This window comes from Lolium rigidum, chromosome 7, assembly GCF_022539505.1.
Source record: "Lolium rigidum isolate FL_2022 chromosome 7, APGP_CSIRO_Lrig_0.1, whole genome shotgun sequence".
NCBI classification, from domain to species: Eukaryota; Viridiplantae; Streptophyta; class Magnoliopsida; order Poales; family Poaceae; genus Lolium; species Lolium rigidum.
In genome coordinates, this window is record NC_061514.1 from 286,686,841 (window position 1) to 286,704,786 (window position 17,946).

At 46.2% G+C, this 17,946-nt stretch overlaps 2 protein-coding genes across 2 annotated transcripts; both read right to left on the reverse strand.

The window, feature by feature from the left end:
* Positions 1 to 2,323: 2,323 nt before the first annotated feature.
* On the reverse strand, positions 2,324 to 3,443 carry LOC124677517 (uncharacterized protein At5g39865-like). The gene has a single exon (XM_047213502.1). The coding sequence runs from the start codon at positions 3,274 to 3,276 to the stop codon at positions 2,662 to 2,664; it is 615 nt and encodes a 204-aa protein (XP_047069458.1). The 5' UTR covers positions 3,277 to 3,443; the 3' UTR covers positions 2,324 to 2,661.
* A 10,683-nt stretch (positions 3,444 to 14,126) lies between these two features.
* Positions 14,127 to 17,318, reverse strand: LOC124677516 (ankyrin repeat and KH domain-containing protein 1-like). Its single transcript, XM_047213501.1, has 11 exons — positions 17,132 to 17,318; positions 16,939 to 17,031; positions 16,542 to 16,844; positions 16,282 to 16,421; positions 16,114 to 16,200; positions 15,844 to 15,975; positions 15,511 to 15,686; positions 14,969 to 15,047; positions 14,564 to 14,734; positions 14,381 to 14,460; positions 14,127 to 14,234 (listed from the first exon to the last, which is right to left on the reverse strand). The coding sequence occupies exons 1-11, from the start codon at positions 17,202 to 17,204 to the stop codon at positions 14,168 to 14,170; spliced, it is 1,401 nt and encodes a 466-aa protein (XP_047069457.1). The 5' UTR covers positions 17,205 to 17,318; the 3' UTR covers positions 14,127 to 14,167.
* Positions 17,319 to 17,946: the final 628 nt, after the last annotated feature.

Sequence of the window (17,946 nt, forward strand, 5' to 3'; positions counted from 1 at the left end):
ACATGTACTAATGTTTCGGTTAATACAATTCTAGCATGATATATAAACATTTATCATAAACATAAAGATATAAATAATAACCACTTTATTATTGCCTCTAGGGCATATCTCCTTCAATAATTGTTCATTATGGAGCTCGATAACGGACGAAAGCATAAGTCGGGCAAATCCCGAGTAGTATGGATCTCCCCAGCGTCCAAGCGAGACTCCAAAAACCAAATCCGCCACTCGTTGGGCGCAGAGATGGAGGAGCAGAAAGTGAGAAATTGGGACTCCAGGTCCCAATCCTAGGCCTCACTCATCCCTCGCTATGTAGGAGTACTACAAATCCTGGTCATCGCTAAAACTATGTTGCCAACCTATCTTGCCTTTCAATCGAGCATCCTACTGAGACATTCGATTTATCTTGTGATCATCAAATGTGTTGGATAAGTTGATCAAACAAATCCGTGTGGGACTACTTTCTTTTTGTTTTTTTAAAGAAGGTTGATACTCTGGCCTATGCATTGAAAAGATACACACGCATTTTATTTATATTCGGGTTTTTATCACTCTTTCCACTATGATCGGCTCGTATCTCAGCTTTGCCATTTGACCAAGTGAAACCTCATATTTGCCACTACTCTGTTACAAGAGTTCGCAGTTTTGCCACTCCATCATCTGCATCGTTAGTTTATAATATTTTTTGCTATCTCAGGTTCTCCATCCCTTGATCTTTATTTTATATCTCATTAATTGTTTCAACTTACATGGAATCCCCTTCAACAAATGCAAAGCAGCAGTTCACCACGCTATGCAGCAGCCCGTAAAATGTCATACTGCTACGGTGTCTCCGGTGGGAAGGCCGACTCTATCCACGGAGAGATGGGCCAATTGAAGAATTACGCCAGAAGATTATATATTCAGTTTGAAGAAGCAACACATAGCTCATTAGTTGTTGCAAGTGCTTTCTCGATAATTTTCTTGCAAGACTCCCTAGAATTGCAACTTATCATAATTTTTATCATGTTGTTGGCCAACAGACAACAACTTACAAGAGTAGCATTAGATATCGTGTTAGCATTATCATTTGCTGACTCTGACGCCTCAAATTCAGACTAGCTCAATTCATGCATACAACAACAATTGTTGTTAGACCAAGTGATGGAATTTGTAGAGACATGCCTTTGTAGAGAGAAAATTTCCCAGCTATTTGTTGGTGATTCTAAACATTGATTGTCCGCACCTTTGGCATATTAAATGCGTTTCTTACTGCCTCCACTTCTCAAATGGCAAAACTGATTAATAGACTAACGGTGGAGATGACGGAATGACAAAACCGAGAAGTGTGAGCAATGATAAGATTGAGGTTTCGATCGATCAAATGGTAAAACTGACATTCAGGTTGAACATAGTGGTATGAATGATAAAACCCATCATTTATATTGTATTCAATTAACTTGTGGGAAGAGCATAGGTTAACCATGCATGCTTACATTAACATACTTCGGTGAACCTTCCATAGAGAAAAGAAGTATGTAACTTAGAAAACAGATAGAAGACGACATGATTAAGGTCCTTTAAGTAAGTACAGTTGGATCATGATTATTTCCGGATGAAGATCACATTGCTTTTAGTTGTACCAAGAAACATTGTTTCTTAGCTGTAACAAGAGAAAGAATTAATCTGTAAAGAAACTAAACCATGGAGCAGCAAGGATAAGAGGGGGGAAAGCAATAACAAGACGAGAACTAATAACCCCCAAGCTCAAGACCTTACATTAAGAACAGAAGAGGTGGCTTTAAATTAGAGCACAGCTACAGGACATCATGATTAAACTTTCTGGGTACAGTTGATCACAGCTAATCTAGTCATTAAAAGACTTTAATTTGGTACAGTTGGATCATTTCCTGATGAGGATCACATTGTTTCAAACTGTATTACTGTACAGCCATCTATTCACGAAGAAAATCAATCAAACCATGGATAAGATGGATCAAAGCAAGTAAAGATAGTATGAAAAATAAATAGGTAGACAATAATTAGACACTCCAAACTCAAGTGACCATACATAAAGAAGAGAAGAGGTGGCTCTAGTTACAGCTAATTTCGGCCTGATAATGTTTTCTGAGTACAGTCAGATCACAGCTGATTTCGGCCTTACAAGGCATTAAGTTAGTACAGTTGGATCATTTCTTGAAGTGGATCACACACACTGTTTCCAACTGTATTACTGTACAGCTATCTGTTATTGAAGAGAATTGATCAAAGCAGAGTAACCATGGATAAGATGGACGATGAAATAAAGTTTAGAAGAAAAAAATGAGCAAACACTAGACAAGAATGAATAACTCAAAGCTCAAGTAGTATTTACTTACATTAGTTGTTCGTTTACATTAATCAATCAGGCTAATATCAGTGCCAATTTTTACACACATATACAAGCACCGGCTCTTATTCCTCAATCGCCATCACCGCGATGGCAATTCCGCAGCTAGGACCCAAGAAGAACAATTCGTTCTCTTCCATGAGCAGCTAATCCGATTCCCAAATCATCGGACTGAATTAGAACACAGAAATCAAGAACACCAAGAAACCGAAATGCGCCTCTCTGACGACGAATCTAACCACCTACTATAATCCTTCAAATTAGCAGCGCGAATCGAGCGGGGGAGGGGGCGATCAAGAAGAGCAATTAGGGCAGCGCACCAATCCGTTCTCGTTGCAGTCGCCGCAGCGGATGACGCGGTCCTCCTCCTCGTCGAAGACCTTGCGGCTGCCGGCGCAGGCGGGGCAGGGGGCGAAGCGGACGCCGCCGCAGGCGTCGCAGACGAAGGCCGGGTCCTGTCCGGCGGCGCCCTCGAGGAGGCGCCGGAGCTGGCCGGACTCGTGCAGCTGCCGGACCTCGTCGGCGCCGCCGACGAGGCGGCCGCCGATGAAGAGCTGCGGGAGCGAGAAGGCGCGGCCCCGCGCGTCGAGCAGGCCCTGCAGCTCGCGCCGCAGCGCGGCGTCCATGGACACGTCGCGCTCGTCGACGGCGACGCGGGAGCCGCGCAGGATGGCGCGCGCGGCGGAGCAGTCGGCGAAGGTGCGCCGCACCCCGCGCAGCGACGTCGTGTAGAGCACCACCGCCTGCGGCCTCGCGCGGGGCTCGTCGGCGAGCTGCGGCCGGCGCCACTTGGGCATCAGCCGGTGGCCCTGGTGGTGGTGGTACGTCAGCGACCGCGCGAACTGGCGCGGCTGCTGCTGCTTCTTGCCGCCGTCCGTCCCGCCGGCCACGCCGCAACCGACCTCCATCTCTCCTCGGTTTCTCAGCCCTCACCGGCGCCGGTGGCGACGACGTGCAGCCGTGCGTGTCGGGGTAGGTTCTTCTTGGGCTTGGCTATGGCGGTTACCTTGGGTTGGGTTGAGGCGACGGAGGGGGAAAGGGAGAAAGAAAGAGTCTTGCGAAAGCGAGCAATGGAATTAGCTGTGAAGGAAAAGGTGGAGGTGGGGTTTAGTCGTGGCCTATATATATTTTCTTCTCTCGGTGGGAAGTTCGGTTGCTTTTTGTTTGCTTCTTCTTTCTGCTGATTTTTCTTTCCATTGATAGCTGAAAAATTCACTAACTAAATCAGCTGTCACCTGTGAATAAGAATGGCACAACTAATTTGTTAACTAATCTCTGCACTAAAATCAGTAACTAACTGAGACAGGGGAGCTGTTTTGAGCTGAAACAAGGAATGTGCAGCCGCAGTAATGGCTAAAAATAACCTTTTTCTTAGTTTTGAAGCATTTGGTTACTTTGGTTTGTCTTTTTAGCTGCTAGCTTGTGAATAGACTGGCTGGCCAGTGGATCTGGGTGTTGGGGCCATTATTACCGGTGGGAATGGGTTTTGTACGTTTGTACAAGACAGAGGAAGGTTCTTGAACGTTGGTGTCGTGCTCAGCCTCGACGAGAGCCGGTCATTTTCTCTATATTCACTTCTGTTTTTCTCCATTTTGTGTGAACCATATTCCATGACGATGCATAGGAAGAAGTATAGGGCACGGTTCTCGGCTGTTTTTAGTCACGAGGTAGATCTGGCCCATGTCAGAATAGCAACTCTAAATCGGATCAGAATAATTACGATAGGATCGCATATCATAGAATATGCATGCTAGTATTTTAATTCCTAGATTCTACTAACCAAAATCGTGTAATCGTCTTTATGATTTGGATTTTCACCCAAAAAAATAGTCGCACTTTTGCATTATTTGAGCTATCTTGTGTAAAATAATATTTTACTAGTTTTTCTAAAAAATAATTTTTTGGGGCACATGGGCTTACAAAGATATATATCTTTTGGGGCACTCTCTAAAGTAACTCTAAATAATTATCATTTGAGTCACTTCTAAAAATGGTATAAATGTATGTGTAGTGAGGGAACTTTAAACAAGTGTCCCGAATTGGAACTTCTTTGCCACTTCAGCGAATTGCCCTTACCCAAGTGCTCTAAAAGCTTGACCTGCGAAAACCTCTTTTTAAAGGCAACGGTACTTACGTCAGTGACATCATCGATGACATCAGCCATGTGATGACTCAGTTCTCTCACAAAATTATTATGAAACAAAACTAAAATATAATTGAAATACGATTATTTTGTGAAACATACCACAATGATGTCATAAAAGAGTCATCAGTTTCACTTTTTATCAAAATGCTCCACAACGTTACCCATGTATCAGTTCAGTTCCATAAAAAATTCACTTCTATTAGTTTTATAGTTGACAATTACAAAAGGCTCATCAATCTCAAAGCAATAAGTGGATGGCGGCTGTGACTCCGACACCTACAAATGTCAAAAGGCTCACCGCTGCAGTCAATGCTTAAATGACCTCCTCGGGGAGCGGTGGGTGGGATCAGAGGTGGCCGGAGGCTAGTTTGTGGTGGCCTCAGGGTTGGCTTTGGAGTCGCCCTGAGAGCATGAATTTGCCAGATAAAAATGATTTGAGCAATGTTCCATGCCACCACGTCCATGCCTTTTCTCTGCCGGAGGGGGGCTCGAAACATGATCACTCATTTTGAAACTCACGTTTGGAGGTTCATCCGTACTGGGTGAGTGGCTGGCTTGGGAAACAGGTACTGGGTGAGTGGCTGGGTGAGTACAAGATCAAACACAGTAGCAAATGTTGTTGAAGCTACAGGATCCACGCTTATGGGCCATGGTCCTGGATCATGGACTCTAGCGTCCAGCTCCAATGAGTTAGGTTCTTGGGACCACTGTTGTAATCTAGCAAGCATCCTAGCTGTTCTTGATAAATGCTACACTACTTAGGAGCTTGGAGTGATTGATGAGTTGCTGGTTATGGGTTCCATGCCGAACAATTGCTGTAGCTGGATCTTGCCACAATTACTCGGAGGCAAAAAGAGAACTATGGAACTGATATTTGTTCGGCAAGTTCAGTCGATGAGTTATTTCAGGGCTGCGTGCATCGATCAAATAATTCTTGTAAATTTAAGGATTTTGATTTGGTTAAGACGTTGATTTTGGGGGGACTTGAAGGTTCTTGTGATGCCATCAAGACCAAGTCCACGTAACAGTTCAGGACCAAAATAATGAAGCGACGTATCTGAAACCTGAACGTGGGATTTGTGTTTCTTCAGACGAGCGCGTCCTGAACGAGCTACACACGTACGGACAATGACAGTTTCTGCATACTATTGCTGTAAGCTGCCGTTATAGTCGTCGTTGAACGCGGTTGCCTTCGTCTGACTTTTCTGAACTCCTGAACAGAAAACCGGCCGGCTGATATACATGTAACCGGCGCTTGTTTCTTCCGCCTGTGTTCTACCAAATCAAGGACAGTGTGCGGTTTTGTACTGTATTGTGTTGCGCTGATGAATTCACTAGTTGTTCAAATGATTTATTTTTTAAGAAATACTATGCTTATGTTTTGTTGTTGCATCAGAAGATGCTGCTGCTTCGTCTAACCGCGCTCCGGGAGCTTGAAAACCGAGGTTGCACTAAGACGAAGGCACACCCTGCCTGACGAAATTTTCAGTTTCATGTATCACTGTCGATGGCAAGGCTGTATCCGTGAGAGCTGACCGTGTTTTCAACCATTATCTTTCCCTTGCCATGAGAATTATAAACTTCGGTTTGAAATGTACAACACGGTGAAGGCTCATGGAAAGAGAGGCATTCTTGTGCTGTTGTGCATCACACGTTGTTTACAGGTCCATATATAAATCATGCCATATATCCGTTGGGGAAGCAAACCCGGAAAAGAAAACAAAACCGGCTGGCGGCCATATTTTGCAGCGATAGACATGGAGTTCATTTTTCACATATCCCTAGCTACCGTTAAAGCCCTCTAAAGAAAAGGCAGCAGATGAATTTTCGAGGGCAATACTAATTCTACTAAACAAGGAAAACGCTTTCGATACTTCTCTCTCTAGGAATCAAAGTGTAAGTAAATAAATAAAATAATATTGCAGTATGGGAGGAAGAAGGAAAGCATGGCTTATGAAAAGAGCAAGCGATACAAACTTGGCACAAATTGGAGTTAATTTGCCTTGTAAATAAAGCCAGTGAGTCCAAAAGATAGAGCCTCTGGATCGTACGTTAGTTTCACTCAACGCTGAGGGCTGAGGCAGAGCAAGTGGTAGGTGATAATTATTGAGCAAATGAGGTAAGTACATGCTAATATGTCATGTACATCTGCACGGCTAACCAATCTCTAGGTACAGGCTGATAAGGAAACCTAATCTGCTCTCTAGCCGCCTGAAGTACGTTCTCAAGAAAGATTAAGGTGAGCTGTCTCCCGACTCCTGTTACTATCATCTGCCGGTCCATCTGTCCCTGTTTGTGCTTGTGTGGATTGTTAACTTGCGAAGTTGTGATCGCCTCTACCTGTGTAATGATATATTGCCGTGATTAATTTTCACAGAGATTTCCCCCGTTAAATCGGTTGTCTTCGCTTCTCTACATTGTCCAGCGCGTGCAGATTCTTTTTGCATGAATCGTCGAAGGCAATCGGACAATTCAGAGGATCAGACCAAAGTGCTAATTGCTAAAAGTTGGGATCAATGGAACGAAGTTCAGCTTTCATGGGACTGTGCACCTGATCATGGTGCCCCATGCATGCACCTTACCGGATCATGGGTCGTTTGGTGGGCTATAGACTTCATTTCATCATCGGTCGTCGGCGTCGTGGTTACCGGACACTGGACAAGCGGACATAGGTCTTGATAAGCCGTCTCCCTCGCAACAGCGAGTGGTTCGGAGGAGACAGCAGCAAGGGGACGAGAAGGATTAATTAGCACCAGGAAATAGAAGGCGCACACGCGAGCGATGAATGGCCTGATAAGCACGAACGGCAGAAACATCAGAATAAGAACTCCAGGTCCACCGAACAGCATCGAAGAAACATGCTACAGCAATACCGTTTTCCTCTTAACAGATTTGCTTCAGTAGATGTTCAGTAGATGTCTAGATGAACATAGAGCAACTATCAAAACAGTACGAAGAAATGTATATCCGACGTTGATACTGTTTCCAAGTTGTAGTCGTCAGAAACAGGATGATTGTAACGGAGGATTAAGGCCGAGTTTGACATCACGGTGCCACCTGAATTTTCACTCAAGAGAACCAAGAGCTGATGGTTAAAAGCGTAGACGTGGACGAAGAGCGAACATAGATGAAACACGGCAAACACATTTACAGAGCCTGCCTTTTTTTACAGCAAAACACGGTAGAAAAGTTCCCTACCGTGTTATAATTTATTTATCGGAATTGCTAAAAACCAGGCGTCTGAGATATATTAAATCTCAGTCACCTAGTGTATTACATAAGGGTATCAAGATTTGTACACTGTTGCTTTTTGCCTCGGGTATCATTTTCTTCATGGGCTCTTCATGCTGACTTTCTGGCCGCGGGCTGCCGCTCGTGCACTACTTTGTCGTGGCTGCGTGCCTTGTAGCATGGCGTTTAACATTTTCTTTTGGTTTTTTGTTGTTTTTGTGTGCACCGCTTGTTCTTTGCACCAAAAAATAGTGACATAGAAAAATGTCCTGGTCCATTGGGTTATTTTCTAATTTGTGCAACTGAGAATTTTTCAAGTTGCATGTAAGCTGAAACTGAGATTTTTTAACAGTTGCATGTAGGTTGCAACTGAGAATTTTCTGGTTGCACGTAGGTCGCAATTGAGAATCTTCCGGTTGCATGTGCTCGCAACTAAGATTTTTCCGGTTGCATGTTGGTCGTAACTAAGATTTTTTTGGTTGCATCTGGGTCGCAACTAAGATTTTCTCGGTTGCATGTTGGTCGCAATTGAGACTTTCACGGTTGCATACGGGTTACAACTGAGTTTTTCTCCGATTACATGCGGGTCGCAACTGAAATTTTCCTAGTTACATGTGGTTTAATGTGGTTTACAACTGAGATTTTTTTAGTTGCGACACAACTAAGATTTTCCCAGTTGCATGTGGGACGCAACATATATTTTTCCATTTCATAAAGATCGGAACTGATATTTTTCTAGTTACACATGGATCGCAAATGAGATTTTCTAATTGTACATGGGATGCAACTCTTAACCGAGAACGGACATTTTTCGAACGCAAAAAAGAACAAGAAAAATCCCCTGTGTTACAAGTTGTAACAGCACTATACATGGCAAGAAAAAGGAAAGAGCCGTGAAGATCTTATGTCAAGCCAATCCATTAGTACTAGAACGAATCCATCGAAGTAGCAAACTCCAAATCAACGGACCGGCGTGATGATATGACATCAGGTGACTGAGATTTATTAAATCTCAGTTGCCTGATCACTAGCCGCGCCCTTTATTTATAAGTATCTGCAGGAATTAGAGCGGGGTGGGGGGTGAGAGAATTACATGGAATGACTTGTTACGACGTCAAGATTTTTGACACAGGGGTTGGATGTATTTCGTTAAAACTTTACTGAGACCGGTGTTTTCTCACTCGCCTCTATATACTATATACGATGCTTTAGTCCAACCTGTTATCCTTATCGATAATAACCTGGAAATTTGGAAGATGAAGGTCCTACTGAAAACTAAAATGTTCGTGTGATACCTTCATCGTGGGATGATTCTTACCAAAAATAACTTTGCAAGACGGAATTGACAGAAAGGCAAAAAAGTGTGGATGCGACTATTAAACATTTTTTCTTTCAGTGTTCACTTGCTATGGTCAGCCATCTAAATTTGTTCTACCTTATACCATCACGTAATGTTACTAATATTTTTGGCTTAATGGTGTGGATTTGTTTAAATTACTTATTAAGGTGAGAGCCTTGATTGCCGTTATTTGATCGCTATAACTATGTAGGACTAATAAGGTTTTTTAATAATAAATGGTCTTTCCTTTTGTAGGCTATCTACCATTGCACAACTACGTCGTTTATGGTGGCCTCTATAGTGGCTGATGCATTGAGATCTCTTTACGAAAGTGTCTATACGATTAGAGGATCCGACGAGATATTTTTTTCAACATGGATGACAGCGGGATTTGCAGCTTGGTCCGCCTACCGCATACTTGTGCTTAGAGCATCTCCACCGGCGCCCCCAAAGCGGCCCCGATAGCGTTTTGGGGGCCGGCAGCGAAAATGGGCTCACCGGTGCGCCCCAAACGGCGCCGGCCAATTTTCGAGCCCAATAGAATCGCCGACAACCCCGTGCCGGCCCCTTCGCCAAGGGCGCGAATCGGACACGCCGGCGCCTCGCGGCACGTCTGAAAACGAGCGTGGGCTCCGCCTGGCAGCCAGACACACCAATTTCCCACCTCCTACCCACGCCCGAGCCAACTCCCACTCCTCTATATTGCCACTGTTGCCGTCGCCGCCGCGCCCCTGCTTGCAATAGACACCGCCTCCTGTCTAGGAATCGCCGTCCATCGACACGGCCGCCACCCCCTCGACCGGCGGCCGTTGTTTCGCCCGGAACGGAGCTCGCTACCACCGCGATAGTATTGCCCCGCCCGCAAGGTGTTCGTCCGATTGCCGCGATGGACAGCGACGACGACATGATGGTGCAGCTATTCACGGAGGAGCAGAACGCTCAGTTTGTTCGGTGGCAACAGCAGCAGCTGATTCTGACGAACATGCTACGCGTTCGCCAGCCTTTCTTCGTCGTGCCTCGGCGCGCTGGCTCAAAGCCAGGCAAGAGGAGCAACATCAACCGGCATCGTCAAGCCGGTGCAATGCTGCTTGACGCCGACTACTTCAACGACGACACGACTCATTCGCCGAAGGAATTTCGGCGCCGGTTTAGAATGAACAAGGAGCTATTTTTGAAGATTGTCCACGGCGTCAGGGATTACGACAAGTACGTCATGACCAAGCAAGATTGCACAGGTTTGTGGGGCTTCACCTCAATTTAGAAGTGCACTGCTGCAATACGTTGTCTTGCATACGGAGCTCCTCCAGATACAGCCAATGACTACCTACGGATGACAGAGTCGACATGTACAGACACTCTCTACAGGTTCTGCCGAGCCATCATAGCGGTGTTTGCTAAAGACTATTTGAGAGCACCAAAAGAAAATGATACAGCTCGGATCCTGCAAAAGAATGCAGCAAGAGGGTTTCCTGGGATGCTCGAAAGCATTGACTGTATGCATTGGGGCTGGAAGAATTGCCTGTTTACTTGGCAAGGGATCTACAAGGGGCATACTGGTGAGTGCAGTGCCATTTTTGAGGCGGTGGCAGACCATGAGCTTTGGATTTGGCATGCATTTTTTTGGCATGGCAGGAACAAATAATGATATCAACGTGCTGCAGCGCTCTCCGGTGTTTGTTAGGCTAGCTGAGGGATAAGCTCCTGCAGTGAACTTTGAGGTAAACGACCACGCATACAACAAGGGGTACTATCTAGCTGATGGTATCTACCCTACGTATAGTACATTTGTGAAGACAATTCCCTATCCATCAAACGAGATGTAAGCCTATTTTGCAACATGCCAGGAAGCAGCACACAAGGATGTTGAGCGTGCTTTTGGGGTGCTTTGGCAGCCTTTCGCCATTGTCAGGTACCCTGCTCTCACTTGGTCTGAGGCTCAGATGTGGGAGGTGATGAACACCTGTGTGATCATGCATACCATGATGATTGAGAGCGAGCACAAGGCACCTGTGCAGGATGATCAACCATTTGATTACCAAGGACCACTCGTTGAGCTAGAGCATGTACCCCAAGAATTTGCTGCTTTTCTTCATATGCACAATGAAATTTGAGATGTAGATGTGCATGCACAACTGAAGGAGGATCTAGCTGCGCATTTGTGGGCGAGGAGAGGAGCCGCCAACAATACATGATTTTATTTCTATTTGTTTGCCTGTATGAATAATTTAAGTACTATTTGTTGGTTGGGTTGTATGAATAATCTAAGTACTATTTGTTTGATTGATTGTATGAATAATTTAAGTACTATTTGTTTGATTGATTGTATGAATAATTTAATTCTATTTGTGTGATTGTATGAATAAAATGTGATTGATATGTTGTTTCAAAATATTGTAAAAAAAATTGGGGACCGCCGTTTGGGAGGCGCCGGTGTGGGAACAACGTCCCCAAATGGAGGATGCACTGCCGGCGCCCCCCATACAACAATGTCGGCGCCCCTGTCGGCGACTATTTGGGGGGCGCCGGTGGAGATGCTCTTACAAATGCTATCTACTTCTCCGTCCACAAATAAGTGTACATGCGGGTATTCTAAGATAAATTATGAAGTGGAGTAAAAATGCATTGGAAAGATGCATCTCTCCTCTTTAATTATTTCACCTCCAATGAGCTAAGTGCATGTAGAAAACAAAGAGAACATGTGCTCAATATTATTGGGTTTGATTTCCGTGCGATGAAGAGAAACAATTAAAGTGCATTAGAAAGATAGGAGTACACTCTTTTGTGGACAAAGTTTAGAGCTAGATGTCCACTTATTTGAGGACGGAGGGTGTAGACCTTTAGCCTTTTGGTTTGTAATAACTGGGTTTTCACGATTGTGTGCATCTTAGTTATGCATAGATCGGATGTAATACTTATTCCAAGCAATAAAACGTCTATTATTATTATTTTGCATTAATATACATGGAGTTCAATTTTCACATATCAAGGCCTCTTAAGGAAAGGCAGCAGGTAAAGATTTTCAAGGGCAAAGCGAACATAGAAACCGAAGTACAAAAAGATAAAACGAGTCCAAGGTACAATGAAATGAATACAGCTACAACCCTAATACAAGAAGTGCAAAAAAATCCTCGAAAAATAACAACATGATCTAGTTTTGAAGAAGGTTAATCTAGATGAATAGTTTAGAAAATATTTTATTTAAACAACTCGAATGTGAAATAAATGCGTGTACATACAGACAAATAGACAATACACATTATCCATGCGAAAGGATAAGTTGACACTTGGCCAGTAGAGAGCGCGGACAAGGTGAGACCGACACTTCGCTTTAGGGAGAGCAACGCAAAACAGACCGAGCGCATTCGTTCGCGTCAACTCGCGCATTCGAAAATGGTCGTTTTTATCTGCACGTCTGTTTGTGCACGAAGGTGTCTCTAGCTGCTTGACGCTTTTTTTTTTACTTTTTTCTCTTTTTCATTTATAAACATAGATACAACAATTACACAACTAATACATAGTTTAGAACATGTTAAAATATTGCAAAATGAGGAAACCTAACTAGTGTTGGTCACGCGGGAAAGAACACTCTCGGACACCCTCAATCATCCAAACTAGAAAATCAAGCTGCCAATGATAACCTGTTGTTCCTACCAAGTGAGAATATACAGAAACCTTCACTGGTGGCTTCAATTGGCCCGTAGCCATCTTTGCTGCAAAGAAATAACACTATGACAGTTCTAACTATAGGTGTCCGAGCCGGAATCACCGGTGTGGTCGTGCTTGCGGCAGGATGTGTCATCGAACAACTTGACGATCATCTCGCCATCCCCCTCGTAGAGGAAGGTGAGCTGGCAGCCGAGCTCGAGATCGAGGTTGCGCGCGAACTTGTCTCACCCGGTGTGCAGGTACATCTTACCCTGCCCGTCGAAAATAAGACCTCGACAGACCACCGGCAAAAGTTGCAGCTAGCCTCTCGTAGCCTCCCATAGCTGCAATTTGGCCGTCTCGACGCCGTCGACGAACTGGGCGAATTTGTCTGCGAGCCGCTTGATGACGAGAGGGTCCTGGTCGATGCGGAGGAGGAACTCGAAGCATCGGACCTCCTGCGAAGACGATGACGACGCAGGTGACGGTGAGCGTGGGGCCGTAGCTGCTCTCCACCTCGACGGCCTCGGGCGCGGCCTCGGCCACCTCGGCGGCCACCTGGACCAGCCATGGGGTACCTCGCGGGGCTGGTTGCGTCGCAGGAAGAGCGAGACGGCGCTACGCTGGAGGTTGTGGCGGCTAGGGTTTGTGTGAAGGAGAGGAAGAGGAAGACTAGGGCACACCCTCTTTATATACGCCGAAGGCAGCCGAGGGGCGCGAGCACCCGTGGCATCGCCATAACTTCGTTAGCAAAGGTGGGTGGCCGCTTGGCAGATGAGGCATCGCCTCTAATTTGGCGTAGACTGCCGAAGCAACACCTCGCCGCGTCTTAGACGCCTCGAGACAGCGTCACTGCCAGGCGGACCCGACGAAACGGTCACATTCGTGCAGCGTCTTCATCCGAGACACATATTTGGACCGCTTTTGCGTCTCCACGCATAGCCCGGTCACTATGCATCGAACCACGCATTACCCGGTCACTATACATCGAACCGCCGAACCTGATTCCAGACGCATTTTCTAACCGCGCGGACGCAAATGAGACGCTGAAGCGTCGGCATCGCCATGGAGATGCCCTTAGAAGAGCGGCAAGCAGGACCTTTTCAAAGCTGACCTTTTTCTAGCAATTTCGCACCCCTCTTTCTTACCTCTCTTACATTTTTTGTCGGTTGGTGTCACTCCTATCCATGGGCTTCCCTCAGTTCATAGGCCTCGACTGCTTTCGGCCCGGCAACTGAAAAGTACCTATACAGAATGGCGGCCACATGCAGCATTCTAAAAAAAAGGCTTGACAGGCTTGTCACTGATGTTCTCAGAACACAAAATCCGCATTCCATCACAACATTGCCTACTGCTCAACATTAGCAGTATTATTCCTACTGGAGGAATGCTACATTGTACATACTGGCACTAAAACATTTCCTATGCTTCAGCGGTTTCAGCACCGAGAGCTTCTCCCAGAATGTGCACTCTGCACCTTCCTGCTCCCCCAGGAAACATTGTGCCTAGCCGAAACATTCCCACATAAGTTGCAACATCACATCATATCAGGCCGCCACGCCATACATGTAACTTAAGATCAGTCTGTGACGATGATGGTACATTGGTGCATACTTCATAACTGCGCGAGGCTGCAAGTAGAGTGGCTTACCGTAGAGCGTCGTTGATGTCGATGTTCTCCTGATCCAGATTCGAGGTCTTGAGAAGGGCATCCGAAGCGCTAGCATAATCCTAACAGTATAAAAAATCAGATGCCTTGTCCATAAGCCAAATAACGCGGCGGGGTTTACCACAGCTGAAACTGAGCATACGAATCTTGTTTTCGCTTCATCACCTGAAGCAAGTTGAAAGCCATTCGCTGATGGTAGTAGCCTTCTGCCAAGTCAGGCCGCAACCTGGTGCAGGCCTGGGCGTCTGAAAGAGCCTCGTCGCCAACACCGAGGTGCAGCCAACAAACGCTCCTGTTTGAATATAATACGGCGTCCGTGTCATCAATCTTCAGTGCCTACAAATGGAAAAAAAATGTTCTCCAAATTCAGAGCTTCAGAAATGTAGCCATGTGAATTGGGGATATTCTATACGAGGAAGAGCCATAACAACTTCATAGTTTCTTCGTTCCCGTTAGTGAAGGCAATAAGAAGTTCTTCCTTTTCTAACGCTTCCGCATACAAATATCAAGAACAGAATAGAAGTTAACATTACCCAAAAAAACAACTTCTGCAGAAAGAATAATTGTTACCATGCTGTACAGAAGTATGGCCTCATCATAGTCCTTCCTTTGGAAAGCAGAGTACCCTTGCTGTTTCAGTTCATCTTTACTGGTAGAGGCGACTATGATCGCCTAAATAAAAAAATTCTTTTAAGTCAAACAATATTTAAATAACCATGGGTTTAACTAAGTAAGGCCATTTAACTAAGTTTGGCAAAATATATAACTGGGTGCATTCCAGTGCATGTAAATTGATTAAATAAGGCACACCTACCCCTTGTGAAAACAACAGGAGGGTTCATGTGATGCTAAAGCAGAGTACCCTTGCTGTTTCAGTTCATCTTTACTGGTAGAGGCGACTATGATCGCCTAAATAAAAAATCTTTTAAGTCAAACAATATTTAAATAACCATGGGTTTAACTAAGTAAGGTCATTTAACTAAGTTTGGCAAAATATATAACTGGATGCATTCCAGAGCATGTAAATTAATTAAATAAGGCACACCCACTCCTTGTAAAAACAACACGAGTCAGGAGTGTTCATGTGATGCTAAACAGTGTATGTACTTAACAGCAATATGAATATATGACATACCCACTTCTTGTAAGCTGCAGAATTTACATAGCTCACAATGCCACTAACAGTCCAGTCAGGCACTTTCGGAGCGTGTCGCGTTACTGGAAATAGAAGCTCAACGACTTCCGTTTCAGCGTGGATTGCAGCGATTTCTATCGGTAACCTACCAAGCTGCCAGAGCAGAGAAGCCATGAGTTTCCAGAGAACAGTCTTGCTCAGGGCCAAGGGTTGCAATGAGCAGAAGAAGAATTAACAAGACTTGGGACACATGTAATGCAACTGAAGCAAAGATGAAATGTGACTGTAAAAGAGGTTTTAGTAGGCTCACTTCATCAAGCGCGTTTGGATCTGCTCCAGCCGCCAGCAAGCACTTGACAAACGGGGCGGTGCCACGGCGGCTGCATGCTACGAACAGAGGGGTTGCTCCACTGAATCCACCGGCGTTAACATTAGCCCCAGCCTAGTTAACAACAGTTCCAGGGCAGTTTCAGTGTAACGAATTGCTAAATCATGTGAGCTCGTGACCGAGCCGAGAATCGCTTAATAATGCAGCTCGTTCTCTCATGTTCATGCGAAGCAACAGGTGAGTACTTAGTACCAGAATGAGTAGCTTCATGCATTTCAGGGAGGCACCAACAAGCGACGAAACCAAGGGCGTGAAGACGCCGTTTGCAACCTTGTTCGGCTGCAAAATTTGCAACCTGATCAACCTTATTACTCATCTGACAAAGGCTAGAAAAATGCACGCGAGAACGGCCGGACATACATCGGCGCCTTGGCGCAGTAGGACGCTGACGACGTCCGGGTGCGCCCGCTCGGCGGCGACATGCAGCGGCGTGCCCCTGGGGTTCGCCGCGCCGGCGTCGGCGCCTCTGTGCAGGAGCAGCATCGCCAGCTCCCGATCCCCTGCCATAGCGCCAGCGTCAATTCGTCAAAATCAATGCCTGCGCGCGCGACGCGAACAAGAGGAACACGGGACGAGCTGGCTGGCAGCTGGAGGCGTCGGCCGGCGAGGCAGTTAAGTACCGTTGTAGGCGGCCCAGTGGAGCGGGGTCTCGCCGTCGGTGTCCGGTGCGCGAGGGGCGGCGCCGCGCTCCAGGAGGTAGGCCGCCGTCTCGGTGTGGCCGAACGTGGCCGCCAGGAGCAACGGCGTCTCGCCAGAGGAGGAAGGGGCGTCGACGGGGAAGCCGAGGTCCTGGATCAGGTAGCGGCAGACGTGCGCCCTGCCGTTGGCGGCGGCCAGGTGCAGCGCCCCGCGGCCGCACGTCGACCAGACGCCGGCGGCGCCCGCGCCGCCCCGCGCCGCCGCGTCCAGCTCCACCGCCATCCCTGCAAGCCCCAATGTCCGATCTCCGATGGGCTGCTGGTCGACTGCAATAACACTACTAGTGCGAGCTTCGGTGGAGGCATTTGGGAAACGTACTGGAAAGGAGGTCGAGGTTGCCGTCGATGGCGGCATGGAGGAGCACGCGCCGCCGCCTTTCGTCCTCCCGCGCGTCCACGACGACATTGACGCCTATGCATCTCAGAAGAAGTTTACCACATCAATCAAAAGCGAGGACTGACTGAGCCCCATAGGAGATAGGACAGACGGTCACCTGACGCGGAAGCGGTACACGACGGCGGCGGCGGCGCCGACGAGGGGGAAGACGCCGCCGTGCGCACCTCCCTGGTCGAATGCGACGACATTTTTGGGGTTATCTGGCCTGGTCTGTTCGTTCTGATCTCTTCTTGGACGGAGGGGAACGGCGGTGTAGCCGCTCGGTGGTGTACCTGCGATGAAAGGTGAGCTTCAAGCGTGGCGCGACGGCGTACAACGGCATGCCAGGAAACGGCACGCAATCATTCCACTTTCAATGCCGTACGTAGCGAACGCTGCCAAATTTCGTTGCGTCGACCCTGCACCGCTCTTCCATTCTTCAAAGGTAAAGTCGATCGTCTTTTCTATTCAGACAAACTACTCATATTAATGAACACATGATATTTCGTACTATTTATATTACTTGACACTAATATGGATGAATTAAAACTAAAACATATCTATACACACCTATATTAGTCGCACCTAATATGGATCGAAAGGAATAGAACATAAATCTTTCTAAAAAAGAAACATTATCACCGCCTCCACCCCTTTATCCCTCTTCTCCGTCCGGTCTAGTCGGCACCAGGATAGGTGCGAAATCTAAACTGAATGTAGATTTTTAATAAATATAGGATTTAAATAGAGGTTAGATTTTTGGCGTTAATCTTTTTTTTATCTCACCTCAATGGCTTATGATATTTGGCCCTTCATGGACAGCAAGATCTTCTTTCCAGTTTCAATGGGGGTGTCAAAAAAAGTAAATCTTTACTATTGTAAATGAGAGATAATGGTTCGTCGCGCAACGCATTTAGCGTTCATCATCTAACACATATAGGCCATACGATC

Excerpts from the sequence above, each read along its gene's own strand:
- LOC124677517 (XM_047213502.1), bottom strand. The coding sequence starts at position 3,276 with ATGGAGGTCGGTTGCGGCGTGGCCGGCGGGACGGACGGCGGCAAGAAG.
- LOC124677516 (XM_047213501.1), bottom strand. The coding sequence starts at position 17,204 with ATGTCGTCGCATTCGACCAGGGAGGTGCGCACGGCGGCGTCTTCCCCC. Across the intron at positions 16,201-16,281 it reads TACTGCGCCAAGGCGCCGAT|CCGAACAAGGTTGCAAACGG; the intron begins GTATGTCCGGCC and ends CAAATTTTGCAG. Across the intron at positions 15,687-15,843 it reads ATCCAAACGCGCTTGATGAA|CTTGGTAGGTTACCGATAGA; the intron begins GTGAGCCTACTA and ends CTGCTCTGGCAG.